The sequence below is a fragment of the Lepisma saccharinum genome, chromosome 6 (genome assembly GCF_977018435.1).
Source record: "Lepisma saccharinum chromosome 6, izLepSacc3.1, whole genome shotgun sequence".
In the NCBI taxonomy this organism is placed as follows: domain Eukaryota; kingdom Metazoa; phylum Arthropoda; class Insecta; order Zygentoma; family Lepismatidae; genus Lepisma; species Lepisma saccharinum.
In genome coordinates, this window is record NC_139234.1 from 41685691 (window position 1) to 41704116 (window position 18426).

Genomic DNA, 18426 nt, shown 5'->3' on the forward strand with positions numbered 1-18426 from the left:
CAGTGCGTCCTACGCCAACTAGTAATTACATGCTAATAAGATTCATCATTCCTTCTCCCTGGTATTTCTGGTTGTTCAAGGTATGTTATTCCTGGAAATGGTGTCCGATACACACCACAATGATCCTAGTTTTATAGGGAGGGGATTTGATTTCATTTGGTTTGCTATTTAGGGGTTTAAACCTGGACTTCAAATAGTAACTACGCACTTCGAATAACTGATAACGAAAGGCATTTATGTTCAGAATCTGGACTATGTCCTACGGTTCAAAGTGGGACCACATAACCACTATGCAACATGCCTACAACGGGGATCTAACCAGGAACCTCTAGTATCCATGCGACAGCTTGGCCATCTCGTCATTGAAGTGGCTCTACATTTGGGCGAAATAGAGAAAATATTTTTAAGATAGCGAACGAAAAATTTATTTTCTTCCTATATTGTGGGCCCCTTCAAATTCTGCTGACTTTTCGAAAATTTTTGAAGCTTAAGAAATGGAAAACTATTGTGAGGGGTCACTTAGGTTATAGCTTGCAAACAAAATTTTGTAGCATAATATAATAATAATTAATACAAAATAATGTATGTAATATAATAATTACATACATATAAATAGTTGGGGTGAAAAGTTATCAGTTACCAAGCCGGATATTTGGATATTAATTTAAGTACTTTGGAGGACTGAGTGATATTGTGTTTGAACGAAATCAATCAAGCGATTTGAATATGATTGGACTTAAACTCTAAAAGAACCTCGAAAATGCACTTGGCGCATGTTTAGTCAGCAAATGCGTATTAAAATTATTCCTCTGGAATTGGGGATGCTCACACCTGCGTCCCCCCTTGAAAACGCCAGGACCAAATTAAGGATACCAAAATGTAATATTTGTGAATTCCGATGGATTTGTCAATGAAACTTTGCAGTAAATTTAACACTCGAGAAAGTTTTAAAATTACAGAATAATTTACAATTCAAACCTACGTGCCAACGTGCGTGGAAGCGTCGTTGTCACAGCCTGCTACGATCCCGGGTTCGGATCCCGGTCATGGTATGGGTGTTCTTCATCAATTTCATGATATCATCACTACTACTTATTGTCGCGATTATCAAAAAGTGGCAGAAAGGCTACACCAACTAATACAAATCACAAAGAAATCAAAATGAAACTATCACGAAGTTGATGCATTATAAAAAAAGCTACAGTTTCATTATTGTAACCTCCCCACCTTCCAATATAAATTAATAAAACACAATAAATTGAACTGGGTTAAACATTTTAGACTGCTCATTTGCTTTTACGATTAGTTATATTAGCTATAACTGCACATTATGCATGCATGGGCATGTCTTCTAATACATGTCGACAAATTCATATTAATGCACTTGAAATATTCATAAATATTTACAGATTCGTAATTGTGAAGTTTCTGGTTTCAAGCAATACGCAGATTTCATGAGGTTCTGTTGGTTGTCTATTTGGCTAGTAGATGCCACGGAAACTGATATAATTTTAATGAACATTAAATATTTCAATATATTAAAGTTAACATTTTATATTTTTATCTTCTCATGGTTTTAGAATTTCAGAATAAAAACTAATTAACAAATAAGAGCTTTGATTTATATGTGTACGTCTTTGTGTAAAGAATAATAGATCTCCTATCTTGAATTTTTAGTTACTTGTCTACTTATAGTAATGTATAAAACAACATTATTTAGGTGTAGACAACTAAGTACACACTACTAACTGCATAGTTAGAGATCGGTTAGTTCATCGAACTATCCGGCCTATATATTGCCTATTTTGGGGGGAGCAGGAAAAGGTTTATAGTATCCTTGCCTTGATTCATCTCACCCAACAGGTCGCTAGGTGCCAGGGCTTGACCCGAGTTGATATTTTCCTGGAGATGAGGCCTGCTCGAAAAGGTTTATAGTATAACATTATTTAGGTGATAAACACAAGTGTTAATGTGCTATTTTTGTGAAGAGTGCATGATTGGCGCTTTTAAATCTACAATTGTTTGAGACTGGTAAGTTTCTCGTTTTTGAAATAGAAGAACATAGGCGTGCGCAGACCCTCTAACTAGAGGGAGGACAAAAGCCTTGATGAAAGTTCATATGAAAAAAAAAAAAAAAAAGAAGAACGATTTCATCTCGCCATTCTATTGTATTGGTGAGCACTAAACAAGGGCGTATATAGAGTGTGTCACCGTATTAGAAGAATTCGAACTTCTGTGGCACTAATGTTCTTTGCACCCTCCTTTATTCCCCTCTTTGTGGTTTAGAGAGTAATATTTATATATATATATATATATACACACATATATGTGTGTGTGTGGGGGTGTATGTACATATATGTGTATAAAACCCATCCATGCCCCCGCATACCGCGGCTCTGTGAGCCACCCAGCCTGTAATAGGTCTATGGTACCGGGACGAAACGCAGGCGGAGAATGCAGTCAATCGTGGTGCTGGTTACATCACTTCCACAAATGGGCGAGATTATGAATGTGTGGAGCGCTACCTCCACACCCTCTGATGTGTTTATGCATGCTAAAATGCGGAGGGCATAGCTGTACCTTTTGTGTGTATGTACATGGTGTCGCCTGTATGCACACACACACACACACACAGACTCTGTATATGCGCGGATCATATTCCAAGCCCTGGCCCTTTCATAACACTGAATCCACAGCTCGCTAACAACACCCCCTTCCATATGTCTTCTACTCAGTACCCACATCGATGCTAATCTGAATCATGAGTCCAACCGTATGTGCAAGGCGATCTGGAGAAAGTCGATTTGTAACGCCCAGAAAAGGTCATCCGGTCATTGCGACCGTTTTATTTGTGTCTCGGTATCTGTTGAAAAAAAAATTATCGAGACCACACCGAGTATGATTAGTCAATCGAATGGGCGTTACCAAACTGGAACTTCACGAAACTGGACTACAAGACATGGGTTCGAATATAGCAACGGTTCCAGCATTATCGTTGCATAACTAGCAACAAATTAGGATCATCGTGGGTGAGAAAAAATGGAGTAATTAAAACATGAGGGTGTGGCTAGCTTTGTGTGAAACGCACGTGGCTGAATGTGTGGTTTCACAAAATTGATGTCAACAACTTCTTTGTTGTGTTATAGTTCTTGCTTTGCCGGATAGATCTCGATTTTTTTCACTTTAGAACTCATGCTTTGGAAATTTCACTCACAGACTCCGTTACTTAAGAAAATACTCCAGTAATTAGCTATAAGGTGATTAAGGGCATTGTAACGAGATTTTTTTTAAAATGCTGTGCCAAATTTAATCGAACTGGACAAGTATTGAACCTGGTTCTTTCGCAACGAACCAAATGGCCTTGCTCTCATAGTTAACAGGCACGCCCACATATATCTAGATAGCCATCTGACGTATTGGTACGCTTATGTGTTTTATCACACGTTAGCCGCCTGTGGTAAAGGAAAAAAAAGGCATGTTTGCCATACTGGTTGTAGGTCAGTAATTTTTTTGCTTTTGATTTTCGAATCGTTCGGGACATGGTCCCTTGCATGGACCATGTGTAAAGCTGTCAATTCAGACTAAATTCGTTCTCTCTCTTCTCAGAAATGTTAGCAAATCGCTAGTTCTGTTGGTTTAAGCATTTCAGGTATAGCACATGGCCTTTTCAAGTCTCATAAGCCCAGAGGAATTGTTTTGCAGAACTCAATAGGTCGACATGATTTATTTAATATGACGATTACATACTAACTTAAACGACTCTTACCACAGAACATCCACGTACCCGTCAACCAACCCATTGGTGAGAATGAAAGAATTGAGATTACTAAAACTTTAATCTTCCCTCAAGTTTTATGTTATCTCTTTTCTCTTGTTCTCCATCAGGTGTGTCTTATGTTTACAATACATTTGATTTTCAATTACTAATTTCATCGTTGTGTACCAATCGGTAGTACAATTTGTACAATATGACATACATATTGTACGTAAAAAATATACTAAACATTAGGTATTCATGGTTAAAAATTGAGTGTAACTTTCATTCTGGTTTGTAAGGATAGATAATTTGAAAAGCTGCAAACACGATTAAAAACATTACAAACGACATCTTTTGTGTTAATTGAAAGTTATGCATTGGACACCATGAATTACACATACTAAATGGTTTGATAAAGGAGATACTGTTTTGTTGTTTGTGAATACTTTTCATCCATTTGTTACAACGTTTACAAATTAGAGCTGGAATTGTATATTATCTTTGTCGTCACAAAGTTAAATTGACTGAATCTATTTCGAGTGAAATACAGAAATTGAAAGTTTTGTGTTACGTCTTCTTTGTCTGTCAACATTTCAAAATACCTTAAAATACACTGAAATAAAAGACATGACAATGTTGAAAACTTTTTATTGTTTTTTGGAACATAAATAAAAAAAAGCATATACATTGTGTAACGTTTTTACTTCTTACAAGACATTATAAACGAAACGAGTATTTCCAAATACAAATAGTTCGTCCGACTGCCATATAGTTTTCGAGTGGCAGTTGTCGAAGAATTTGCTTTGGAACTATTTCTTATGTACATATCTATCACTTTTGTCTTAATTTCTTCAATCGTTACAATAAATCACGAACACAAGAGCGAGACAGTAATCGTCGAAGTCATTCGATGTTCTACGAAAACACACTGACGACGGTTATGATACAAAACGTTTGATGAATGATTTTCGAAAGGGAAATGGCTACCATATTTCTTGACGAAATTTTCCGCACTGCCACACGAGGCAGTGATATTAAGTCAGTCTTGGACAAATGGCTAGTGTCCTTACTTTTTAGAGGTAATGGTAACTTTTGTTGCTGAGAATTTTTTTAATAAAAATGGGGATTCTAAGGTTTAGCCAAGTGCATAAGGAAGTCCTGGGGCATGAGCGTAAGAAAGGGCTGGTGCAACAGCTGGTACGAAGGCCTTACCAGGGACTGGAATTGAAGTGGGGACCCTAGCGACTCCAACTCTTGCGGTCTTGATGTAGGTTGGGTGGTTGACAGCAACCCTTTCGTACTTGGTGACTGGCTCAACAAGATCGATGTCCTGAACGGTTTGGACAGGTCTGCTGACGACAATCCTTCTGGTTTGAACACGCTCGCTCTGTGGGTCAGCGTGTGGTGGTGCTGGGGTGGCGGACAGGACGCGAGCCCTGACTTCGGCTGGTGGTCCTTGTGGTGGTGGTGCAGCACGGCCTGGTGCTGGGAAACCAACCTCGGCGACGCCTCCTCTGGCGGTGAGAAGCTCAATCAGTCTGGCTTGGTTGGCGTGGTTCACCTCTGGGATGTTACGGATGGATGGGAAGACGTCCTGTGGTGCTGGACCTCTGAGGGCGATTGGTGCGCCGCGGGCCTCTGGGCCTGGTGGGCCTGGTGGTGGTGGTGGGTTGGCACCAGGTGGTGGGCCTTGAGGAGCGGGTCCTCTAGCTTGTGGCTGTGGCTGTTGTGGCTGTTGTGGCGGTGGGCCACGTCTGAACTCAGGGTTGTCGATGACAACGGAGTCTTGTTCAATGGCACCAGGGTATGGTCCTTGAGATGGCAGTGGTGCGCCTGGAGGTGGTGCTGGTCCGGTTGGTGCAGGTCCTACTGGGGCGGCGTGCAAGACTGGGGAGGCAGCGTAAGCGGGGATGGCAGGTGCGGCATAGGCAAGAGGAGCGTGGGCAACAGCAGGGCCAGCGTAGGCAAGGGGAGCGTGGGCAACAGCAGGACCGGCAACAGGAAGAGCGTGTGCAGCAGGGCTGATGGCTGCTGGTCCTTGCTGAGTCTTGGATAAAGGCTCTTCAAGCTCGACAAGAGCGGAACCTGCAGGTCGGACAATGACGCGTTCTTCAATGTCGTAGAACTGCTTGGCGATGGCCGGGCGTCTCACCTGGAAGCGCCTGGTGGAGACAGCTGGCTTGGCAACATCAACGAGCTGCTGAACGTAAGCGGGTTGAGCTTCGACCTTGGTGAATGGGACATCGGCCACTCCTGGAACGTGATGGACTGTTGGCACTGCTGCAACAGCTGGAGCGGCGAGAGGGGCAGCGAATCTTGGTGCGTACTGCAGGGCTGGTGCAGCGAATCTTGGTGCGTACTGCAGAGCTGGTGCAGCGAATCTAGGTGCGTACTGCAGACCTGGTGCAGCGGCGAAGGGGGCTGCTACTGGTCCGGCAGCAAGACCGACGGGGGCTGGGCCGTTGACATAGGTGACGCCAGCGGGGTTGAGGAAAGGAAGCCTCACCTGGACTTGGCCAAAAACCACCTGCAAGGCGGCCACAATAAGAATAAGCGTCTTCATAGCTCTGAAAGAAGAAAAACGACAATCAGCACAAACAGAAAGTCATACTAAAATATTCAGACAACTGATAAAAAACGATATTTATCGTACAATGGACCTGGGATTTATGAGTTGTCAGAAGCAATTGCCCGGTTAAAGTATTATTTATATAACATTGATGTCTGAATATGTTTGGTGGTTGGAAGGAAGAGTTGGTGTTTTAAGTCCACTTTATGCACAATAAGACAAATCAGAACTGGACCTACAGTAAAAAGTTGGATCCGAACCACTATATGCCTCCACTGGGTATCGAACCCGGGACCCCTTGATTACAAGACATCGACGCTACCACTGCGCCATCGGAAAGGCACTAATAATAATTTAGTGGTGGCCGAGGTCTCATCTTGTCTTGTAGTCTGGGCGGATAAGACTACTTAGACAGACTTGACTAATTGACAAAGATAGAGCATCGACACCACTATATAGTCCTCCCAGTTCCCCCCTCCCCCCCTCTTCTTTAGTTTTGGGCACTGGCTGCCTTCCCAAAGCATTCTCCTCTACGTTCGGGGTACACTGGCAGATGACAGCATAGCAAGAAAGGGCGATTCCTCTTTCTGAAGACACGAAAATGCCAGCCTCTCTTTTACGTAGTACACCCTGAACTGCGTTTTGCAGACTAACGAGGCACTGGCGTCTGGATTCAGAGCCAGTGTAATCTTCTGTTGTGTCCTGTCAATGTGTGTTTATGATTGTCAGTTTCATCATATCACCGTTCATCTCCATCTTCACGATTCGCTTAAAGTGGCAGAGAAGTGAACAATCAGAATCACTAAGAAACTACATAACCCCGAAGACAGGGACATTGATTGATTTGGTTAATTTCTAATCGCGACGATGGGAATGAAAAGTGAAACGATGAATGAAGAGACAATCACAAACAAATGGAAAGACTCAACACAATCTCCACAGAGGATTATACTAGCTGTGAGTGTACATGCCAGAGCCTCGTAAGCCTTCAGAAATGTCTACGTGGAATAGAGGCTGACCAATGAGTACCTTCAGTGAAGGTCACTCCTTATAACCCTGAAGACGAAGGCGAAGAGTCTCTGAAACATTGGTCATGTGTAATAAACCAAGTAGAGTGGTTAAAATTCCAATTCAGCATTTTTCAAACGCTACTGATTCTACAAATCAGAGCAAATCAAAAGTTTGCAAAATTCAATTGCATATTTGTGTTTGTGAGTAATAGAGGGTGCTGCATCATTTATTTCATATTAGCAATTGCTTCTGAAAATAGATTCTACCCGTGATGTAACACAATCAAAATTACTTGTTAAAATCTGCCTTTTTTACACAGTATCCGGAGTTATTTGTTATTAGATGTTATTTATTACTTAGTAAATATCTTTAGTTTGGAATCTCATTCATGGATATTTTAAATGCCATGTAGACATCTCTAACTGGAATTTTTCCTTGCTGCAATGCAATGTTTGTACAGGCAATCGAAACGGGTTCCGAGTCTATTTCTGTGAAATGTCAGCACCAGGAACTGCTCGATTCCGTCCGCTATATTAACAAGTGAACGGGATCGAGCAAGCGGTGGTCAGCACGTTTGGGACAAAATAAATGCTGACTCATTTAGCCTACACTATAATAATTACTATATTTCCTGTAGTATCTCTCAATTTTGTCCCATTAAAACCAGTTTTCCTAGCAAATTAAGGCCCAGATGAATCTAAAACCTATATTTATCACATGGTTGATGTAGGTCATAACATTAATATAACTCCTGCTATTGTTGTACAGTGTATTCAAGTCACATTTTTTGTGACGTTAGTGAAAATATCGCCAATTCTATGGGAAGCATTCAATTTCAACGGTAAATATATGAAATGTACAATTCAGTCCCTTAAATCTCCTTAAATTAAATTCGTTTGTTAAACTTTATTACCATTTACAAGACCCCTAATCGAATCAAACCTTACTAATCTTTGTACGATGTAAGAATGAAGTCAATATAAACAAACGCACGTGGCTTCCGCGAATCCATATTGGTTTCGAATGATAGCTCCGAAGTGATCTTGCGCGCAAAAATATAGTGCAACTCCTACGCTGAATTTATGGGACTTTATATTTCGAGTGCTACAGCCAGGGCCAATATATTCATGGGCAAAATGACACCAGATCTAACATATACGAAAGGAACTCTTTCTCATAAATGACGTGGTCCATTTACTTCGTGCTTACGGAAGATGGACTATAATTGATGTGCTTTCCTCCAACAGGGAACACCAACAATATACGTATAATATTCTGGCGCATTTTAATATAATTTATGCTGTTCAGTATGGTGGTAGTCGTTCAGTTTGAGTTCACAGTGGGTGGGGAGGGTATTCCAGCCTTTTAGCAATTAACCACATATAAGAATTATATTCTCCTGCTCTCCTACATCTCGGTGTCAAAAGCAACGACGTGAATGAAAGACGAATTGATGAATTAAGTCAGAGAACAAGATTAGTGACTTCTCCATGATTCGAAACTTGGACCCTTGGCCCCGTAGCACTCAGGGTTAATCACTTGTAAAAAGCATTATGTAACAATTACCATCGATGACATGGCACTATATATACACAGGGCGTACCCTTAAAACATGGACACATTTTCAAAGCATGTGGAGAACAAACGAACAAGTTTTCTTCCTAACGTTTTGTTCGTTTACGTCTTTATACAATGTTACATCCTGTACGTATGCAACCACGCGGTACAGATGCCACAGTCAATTATAATATTATCTGTAGGAGAAGACAATTTTTTTGAACACTATAGACAGACTTTGCAAACAATCGATTAAATTACCGGCTTATGGAATATGGTTGAGGAGGGAAAGGGGGGGGGGGCGGGATTGAACTCCGTTACTTCAGCGAACCAACGTCTCAGTTGGTATGATAATATTTTCCATACCATACTATCGATATTAATATTTTCCGAGAAAAGAATAAATGTCAGTGGCAACCCTGGATCAATTTTATTGTTCCTGATGTAGCTACTTAATATGATCTGTGATGGTTTAGAATAGGGTGCCGTGGATCTACCGTGCCCTTCTTTCGAGTTCTGCAAAAAACTTTAGCTTCTTGTTTAAGGATTAATCTTTCACTAAATTCCATATTTGTATAAATGAAATGGATTAAGCTACCACAGTACACTCCTGGAGTATAAACTCAATTCTTCTTAGCTGATGCATTATCTTTGGCTCAGTCCTACTTTCAATTGGGTACAAAATAGAACAATTTTGTCCAAATTTTGGTTATTTTTAGTAAACTCATACATTTATTTACAAATTTGGTCAAATTAACCAAATTTATTGTTCATGCTACTAAAAGCTAAACCAAACGTGTTTCGTTTATTGAAACAAGTGTTTTGTTTTCTGTATTTTTAAAGATGAGGTATAATAGCTATTGATGTATCAATTCTCCAATATTTAAAATTTTTCAGTTTCTTTTTCTATTATGGTGCATTAAATTTTAACGGTTGAACTGATGACTGAACGAATATATATATATATTTTTTTTACGGCAGAGTTAATCTTGGTACCATATTGTTTCGTAATTGAGATACTCAGTTTGTGAACTTCAATTTTGCTTTAAGTCCACAGACAGCCTAATCGGGACTGGACCTACATTTCAAAGTGGAATCCGGAACACTGTGTCCCTCTACAGGGTAGCAAACCCAGGACCTCTCCATTACAAGGCGAAGGCGCTAACACTACGCCTTCGGGGAGGCTGACGAACTCTGTGCGTATTCTACGTTAGAGGGACTACATCTATTTGCATTCACTATTATGTTCTTTAATGAAAATCTTTGGAGAGTATGAGAATCAATGACCAAATATAATCAGTTGATTTCCCCTGATACGTTGATTATATATCGGAATGTATCTATGGTATGACATAGAACATATACATGTATTTATTGCAATTACTAAGTAATATAAAATAAAATTACAAAGAAATGCAGAACTGAAATCTGATGTCAATAATCCGATATTTTTCTTCTTTTGTTATTTATTTCTGGCCTACTGTAACTCATATCATTTTTTAGAACAAATTTCGCCATCTGTAGTTTATTAATAAAACTAGAATGCTTCTAGTTTTACCGAATTTTAAGGTTCTGCTGTAACATGTGTCTATAAAGAAATTATCTACAAAGCATTTGTGTGGATGCCACTGAACTGTTTTCTGCGCATTTAGTACAGAAAAGAGACTCACTTCGCCTCTAAACTATTGTAGATTAATATAAAACAGCAAACAAGAGTTCAGAAAGTTCTAAACAAGGCTTAATCTCTCAAAAATTTGGAATATCGGCATGATTTTCGAAAGAGTACTTCCATTCGAATCTTGTTACACGTAGACGAACCAATTCGTCATGTATCCTAGACATGCAGTAGTTCAATCCTTCACTGATACGGATTCAATGCTTATTCCCGGAGCAACGACAATATCCTCAAACTGAGAACACTTGTACTTCACCACAAAACACAAGATCACACATTGGTACAGTCCACTCACCCCGTGACTCTCAGACCTTCGACGCTGACAGCCTTTGGAACGGACTGGCGACGTTCGAGTTGGCACTTTATATATACACCAGTAACCTCCGACCTGGATATTTTTCCAGAGGGGTTCCAGGGGGATATTTCAGAACTGGGTCGGAACAACGGCGGGCTTGAACGGATCGGAGGGAAAAGACGATAAAAACTTGGACACGCCCATCTTTTGAGAGTGAAAGGGACCCGGTCGCCTTATGATGTCTTGGGCATACCGAGTAGATATGGGCGCGAGACCTATTGGCTCCTCCCAGCCTGAGGGGGAAAAGCCACAGCTTCCAGTGGTACATTTCCAGTAATCATCTTGAGATGTCCGGCTGGAGATTTTCACTCCTGATGCCCCGGGGCATTTCAGGCTACACTGCAGTTACTGTAACGTCCACGCGCTGTGCTGTAAGTGTGTTATGTAGCATGTTGCTTTCCTTTGTTTTGCAGGGGAAAGTGATGGATCTCGAATCCTGTTCGTTTGAGTCCCGGTACCCAACGGCCTTCGAGGCTGAACAGTTCCTCCTCTTGTTCTTCCACTTAGAAGACCAACGCCCTCAACCGGACGTAATAGAAGTTCCCGTTAAGTGATGCGCATACCAAGACTTCTTCGGTAGCTGCTTGAATCATGCATTTCGTGTCGCAACATTATGGCTCATACAAAAGCATGACTAATGCAATCTTAACAAGTGAAGTGCAAATATAAAAGAACTGTCAACTTTTAAGTCCACATGCTCTCACAGGGTAATCGGGACCGGGTTCAGAATTCAAAGTAATATCCGAATCAGTGTTCAATGTCACTACACACAATCAAACCCGGACCTCTTGATTACAAAGAGACAACGTTACCACTACACCACAAGGGATTCAAAACTGCAAATCCAATCAAGCTGTAATCACAAGTGCTCGTTATGTACAAACAGGTTGATCGGGACTGGAAAAACATTATAATAATTTCGAGCCAAGAGTCTTGGAGTACATGAGTGTGTATTTCCTTATTATTTTCTTTACATAACATCACTTTCGGCTAATTGCAAGGATGAGGATGATTGATCATTACATAACATGTATTTAGGCAGGACTCGAATCTGGAACTTCTGCGGCGAGACCAAAAGTCGACCACCGAACCGGTGAGCGATTCTTTGTGAGAGTTCCTCATTTTCATGCATCACTCATCCTCATCGTCGCGATTATCAAAGAGTGGAAGAAAGTTACGTAAAATAAGAAAAATACTAACGCCTAAGCAGCAGAGGAGGCATGGAATCATCTTTCCCTCTCTGTTAATTTTCTGTCTAAGACACTTTTGTTTTTCAATTCATTCTCAACCGTGAAAAGAACGATCCCACGCAACTAAAAATATACAATAAGAATATACAATATCAGACTTATGTTAAGTAAAGAAAGAGGTAATTGTATCATTAAAATTAGCACACACAGATCCTGAAATGCTTGCATCTCTGTAAGGCGTTAGGCTTGTTCCCTAACCCTAAGGCGATAAGTGGGTTTTAACAGCAAATTTTCGATGACAACTTCTACCACCGCCGTAGGGTTAGGCAACAAGCATAACGCCTTACAGAGAAGCGAGTATTTCAAGATCTAGGTGTTCCATTTTTACTGACGCTGACTGTACATTACCGTCATGACAAATGTTTCTGAAAGAAAGTGGGGAAAAAATTGGAACTCCTAGTTAATAATATGATTCATTTAAACAAATGCACTATGGCTTTTAATTATTATACCCAATATTACCCTTTGTTACTATCGTTATACCCTAATGAAAGAAATTGAATTTTCTTCTATTCAAGGCCGCCTAATACCGGTATAACAATTAAAATCTATCGAAATGATAGAAAATAAATTTATATCGTGTTCTTCCGCTTCATCAACATTCGTTTTAAATTCAGACACTACGACACAATGCAGTGTGTACATAAAAGAATATAGTAGTTTCAACATTTTTTTGTCTCGTAGCGACAGAGTGTGAGAACAAATGTTACATTGGAAGAAAGAAGAACCGTGGAAGATTTTTTTTAAACATACCCGCTTACTTGTACTTTCCCTCACTGCCGCCGGCGACGCCCCTGTCGAGAAATAACGACTCCCCAGCAGAAAGCATTCTGCTTATCTACCGTGGCCGCCACGTTCACCCGACCGCACCCCATGTGATTTCTTCCTTTGGGGATTTGTGAAATACCATGTTTACGTGCCACTACTGTCGACTTATCTGCCTGAACTGAGAAACCAGATTGTTTCAGCCAATCAGTCCATCCCATCAGACTTGCTGACACGAGTGTGGCAGCAAATGGATTTCCGACTGCTGCATGCCGTGTCACCAAGGGGTCGCAGATTGAACACTTGTAGTGTAAGTTGCACACACTTGGACAGTTCTTCTTTCATCCAGTGTGACATTTATTCTCATACCCCGTCGATACGAGTAATAAGAAAATGTTGAAACCACTATATTCTTTCATGCACACTCTGTATATCTAGAATTATATTTATTTTCAATATGCTATAGGTCAGATATACGCATCAGCCACCATCGGTTGTTGAGTGGTCAGTGTTGCGCGTTATAAATCATGTAGTCTGAGACGGGAGTGATACAAGAAATACGTAACAGGATAGAATATATTGGATTTTTGCCTCAAATTTCTTAAGTAAATGATAATTACAATGACGCCAACTTATATGGACTTGTGGGGCCCTAGTTCACCCAAAAAGTTGTCTTAGTATTATACAGGGTGGGCAAAATTTATTGGACGATTTTGTAAGACCATATTTTCAACAATACTGAACATAAATACATGATAATAAAGCCAACTGAAAGATATATTTTTTTAAGTTTCACACAGACCTTAAATGCATTAGTTGTGCGCCCAACGTGTGGCAGACGCGAAACCTTCTCAAGCTTGTCTTGTGCGAAGTTTCCGATGGCGGTGTCAATGCTCCCTCTCAATTCTGACAGTGTCGGTGGAAGTTGAGTAATGTAGACATTAATTTTTGGTGAAACCCTACAGGAACAAATCGCACACTGTGAGGTCTGGTGACCGGGGAAACCGCCATCAGAAATGTCACAAGATATCCTTGAGAATGGGAGTACCGTCTGAACATCTATCCTGCCACACTTGTCATGCATTTCCGTTCAGCATTGGTGAAAACAGGGCCTTACAAAATCGTCCAATAATTTGTTCGCACCCTGTATATTTGTTATCGCGATTCGTGGTGGAGTATTTATTGAAATCGGTAATAAGAGCCAGGTGCTAGTAACAACAAGAAACAGAGCCAGAAATGAACCAAGAATAAAGATGGACACGGAAGAGTTGAGGGTAGTGGAGAGCTTCAAATATCTAGGAAGCATAATTGAGAGAAGTGGAAGATAGATGAGGAGGTAAACAGAAGAGGACAAATGGGTGGTGGTCTATATCAAAGCATTCGAATATTAATATGGAACAGGCAAGTACCTATGAATTGCAAGAAGGTAATATACAATACATTCTATGTTCCAATAATTATGTACGGAACAGACACTTGAACAATGACAGAGAGAAACAAAAGAAAGATGCAGGTAGTGGAGATGAAATTTTTAAGGTATATTGGGGAAGACTAGTAGAGACAGAATAAGAAATGAGGAGATCCGACAAACAGTGCGGGTGGTGAAGCTTCCGGACAAGATAGATCAGGCACAAATGAGATAGTTCGAACACGTGAAGAGGATGGATGCAGAAATACTACCAGTAAGAGCTTACCATGCACAAGGAGTGAGAATAAGTCCAAGGGGGAGACCAGGATGTCGGTGGAAAGAGCTGATAGCGGAGAGTTTCAGGAGAAGAGGACAAGATTGGAACACCATGGAAAGAGAGGAGTGGTGGAAGACCAGGAAGAAAATGGACAAGCTCGACTTATGCCGACCCAGTCAGAGGCAGGAAACGGCGAAGGATGATGATGATGATGAACTCGTATTTTTTTTTTTTTTACAAAATTTAATAAGGGTGCATTGTTGGTGTGCCTTAATATCATGATACATGGAAGGGAGCATATAACATGAACATCTAACATGTGTTTCAGCCCATATGTTCTACGAAAGTTTGTGCCCATGGTGGAAGTTAATGTAAACTGATTTGCTTATTTATTACTTGGAGTACGAGTAAAGAAGTTAGGTCTTATGAAGTTCTTTAGCATGTTCACTCACAGTCTATCGTAACGTTTACTTCATTCTTTATCACCTCCTTCCAGTTAGTTGGTTCAAATCCACGATAGGATATTTCATTGCGTTAGTTTATAATAACTACATTTCGTCAGTATTTATTAGTGGTCATGTAGTTGGCTAAGTTAGTAACACGCTAAAGTTAATGTTACTTTGCTTGCTTCCAACAGTAACGTATTAGCGTACTTTAACTGTCACACAAATTAGGATATTTAATTGTTTACACAATATCGAATCTGTTGTTTATGAGTGTTTTCCTAGAGTAACTTTACGCGCACATGTTAAAGACATGGAGTAACTGATTACCGTTACTTCGCTTCCTACAGGGACGAATTACTATTACTTTGCTTCCTAGAGGAAGGAATAACCGTTACTTCGCTTTATAAGGTGACGAATTACCGTTACGTCGCTTCCTAAGGTGACGAATTCCCGTTACTTTCCTTCCTACAGGGACGAATTACCGTTACTTCTCTTCCTAAAAGGACGAATTACCATTCCTTTGTTTCGTAGAGGAACGAATAACCGTTACTTCGCTTTCTAAGGTGACGAATTACCGTTACGTCGCTTCCTAAGGTAACGAATTACCGTTACTTTCCTTCCTAAAGGGACGAATTACCGTTACTTCTCTTCCTAAAGGGACGAATTACCGTTATTTCTCTTCCTAAAGGGACGAATTACCGTTATTTCTCTTCCTAAAGGGACGAATTACCGTTCCTTTGCTTCGTAGAGAAACGAATAACCGTTACTTCGCTTTCTAATGTGACGAATTACCATTACTTTTTTCCTAAAGGGACGAATACCCTTACTTCTCTTCCTAAAGGGACGAATTACCGTTACTTCTCTTCCTAAAGTGACGAATTACCATTCCTTTGTTTCGTAGAGGAACGAATAACCGTTACCTCGCTTTCTAAGGTGACGAATTACCGTTACGTCGCTTCCTAAGGTGACGAATTACCGTTACTTTCCTACTAAAGGGACGAATTACCTTTACTTCTCTTCCTAAAGGGACGAATTACCGTTACTTCTCTTCCTAAAGCGACGAATTACCGTTCCTTTGCTTCGTAGAGAAACGAATTACCGTTACTTTCCTTCCTAAAGGGACGAATTACCGTTAATTCTCTTCCTAAAGGGACGAATTGCCGTTACTTCTCTTCCTAAAGGGACGAATTACCGTTACTTCTCTTCCTAAATGGACGAATTACCGTTACTTTGCTTCCTAGAAGAACGAATAACCGTTACTTCGTTTTCTAAGGTGACGAATTACCGTTATGTCGCTTCCTAATGTGACGAATTACCGTTACTTTCCTTCCTGAATGGACGAATTACCGTTACTTCTCTTCCTAAAGGGGACGAATTACCGTTACTTCTCTTCCTAAAGGGACGAATTACCGTTACGTTACCAGTACCTAAAGAGACGAATTACCTTTACTTCGCTTACTAAAGGGACGAATTACCGTTATCGCTACTTTACTACCTAAAGTACTGGTAACCGGCTTACCGTTACTTTACTTCCGAATACAAATTACCGTTACTTCGCTTTGAAAGTAACGGATTTTTGTTGTTTACTTGCAAAATTAATGGTTTAGCCTATCAAAGTAACCAGCGGTGCCCACCCCCCCCCCCCCAAGGCCAATGGCGCAATTCCCCCAAAATCATGTCATGCGGCCCCGCCCCCCCAAATCATATCATTCGTACCCTCAAACCATATCGTAATTCCCACAAAGTATTAAATTACGACATCATGTCTACCGAAAGTAACTTTTTTCTTAGCTTTACTGAACACTTTACTTGATCTGCCCCTCCTCTCTAAGCAGGGGTGCCCACCACTCAAGACCGCATCTAAAATTGTTCATCATAATCCCCCCAAAATAGTTTAGATGAATAGGTAATAATTGAGGTCTATTTGAATGAAATACCATGTTAAATTGTTCTAATTTTTTACACAACTTAAGATAAAGATAGAAAATTCAATCTTGGCAAACCAAATAACATGCTCCAGCCGTATGACCGATTCAATTATTGTTTCACGAGACATTACAGAACCCTAGCTTGTAGAAATTCTTAAGTTCAGGGCGATAATATAAGACAATTCCTCTTTCAAAGAACCGACCCCCATTTTTTGGGGTAAATATCATTATTTTATTAACCCATAACAATAATCACGTGGATTTTATCTTCAGTGAAAATTTAACTTGTTAAGGTAAAATTTTCCTGTGACAAGAGGTTAGAAATGCGGATTGGATATATTTTTGTTCCAAATGATGCAGCTGCTTTAAATTAAGCAGTATACCAACACTAAGCATTATATTTTAAGAAGTGATGTTATTAATGAATATCAAGAATATCGCTTATGTCTTGTAATGCAACTGTAGCATAAAACTTCACATTCACCTCAGTAATGTGCGAACCGTCATTCTCGCAACAGATTATTACGAGCGAAGCGATCAAGAAAATTTTAACATCCATTTCCTTGCAGGCTTTCAAGAATATTAATTTAATGGTGTGCCAATACTTTCTTAGGATACCGAGATATTTAATATTTTCCAGCTTCTCTTTTGGCACGTTCGGGGTCGAAAACGTGTGGATACGATATCGCTAAATACAGTCTCCAAAATGTAATGTTCGGACTCTCTCTCCACTACAGAAATCCCTTGACAATCTAAGATTTAATTAACACTTCATCAAGAGCTTCCTATCTCCCCCTTTAAATTTAATACTCAATCCTACCACCAAAATTTCCATGCCCAATTTAGACCTACTGTTGATATTAAAGAGTGAATATTACCTACTAAAAAAAATTTAAAAAATAAAAATTTTCTGCCTCCACACCAGAATTTCCGCAACAGCCTAAGACAATAGTAATATACAAGAATTGGATACCCCTTCATTTTAATGCTCAATCCCTCTAACTAAAATACCCACCATAATCTAAGACCTAGAGTTGGATACTGCCCCCCCCCCCCAACGTTTAATTCAGAATCCCCCCCAACGTCGTCGCCTTGTAATCAAGGGGTCCCGGGTTCAATACCCGGTATAGGCACAAGTGGTTCGGATCACACTTTAAACTGTAGGTCCAGTCCCGATTAACCTTACTGTGTATAAAGTGGACTTAAAACACCAACTCAATTCAAAGAATCCCCCCAAGAACCCACGTCTCAATTAAGGCCTAAATTGTAAAAGTTGGATATTTCCCCCCTCGATAATACTCTTAAACACTTTCTTTTCTTCATCTAATGGATTTAAGGTGTAAAATTTTTACATATATTTTGGAGAAATATATAATGTTGAATTTTATATTATTTAAAGGGAAAAAATCCCCCCCCCCAAATCTCGAT

The 18426-nt window shown here is 40.1% G+C and overlaps 1 protein-coding gene across 1 annotated transcript; it reads right to left on the reverse strand.

Moving 5' to 3' along the window:
- Positions 1 to 4389: 4389 nt before the first annotated feature.
- Positions 4390 to 10918, reverse strand: LOC145989364 (uncharacterized). Its single transcript, XM_083124703.1, has 2 exons — positions 10865 to 10918; positions 4390 to 6324 (listed from the first exon to the last, which is right to left on the reverse strand). Exon 2 carries the CDS (start codon positions 6318 to 6320, stop codon positions 4893 to 4895), a length of 1428 nt encoding a protein of 475 aa, XP_082980829.1. The 5' UTR covers positions 6321 to 6324; positions 10865 to 10918; the 3' UTR covers positions 4390 to 4892.
- Positions 10919 to 18426: the final 7508 nt, after the last annotated feature.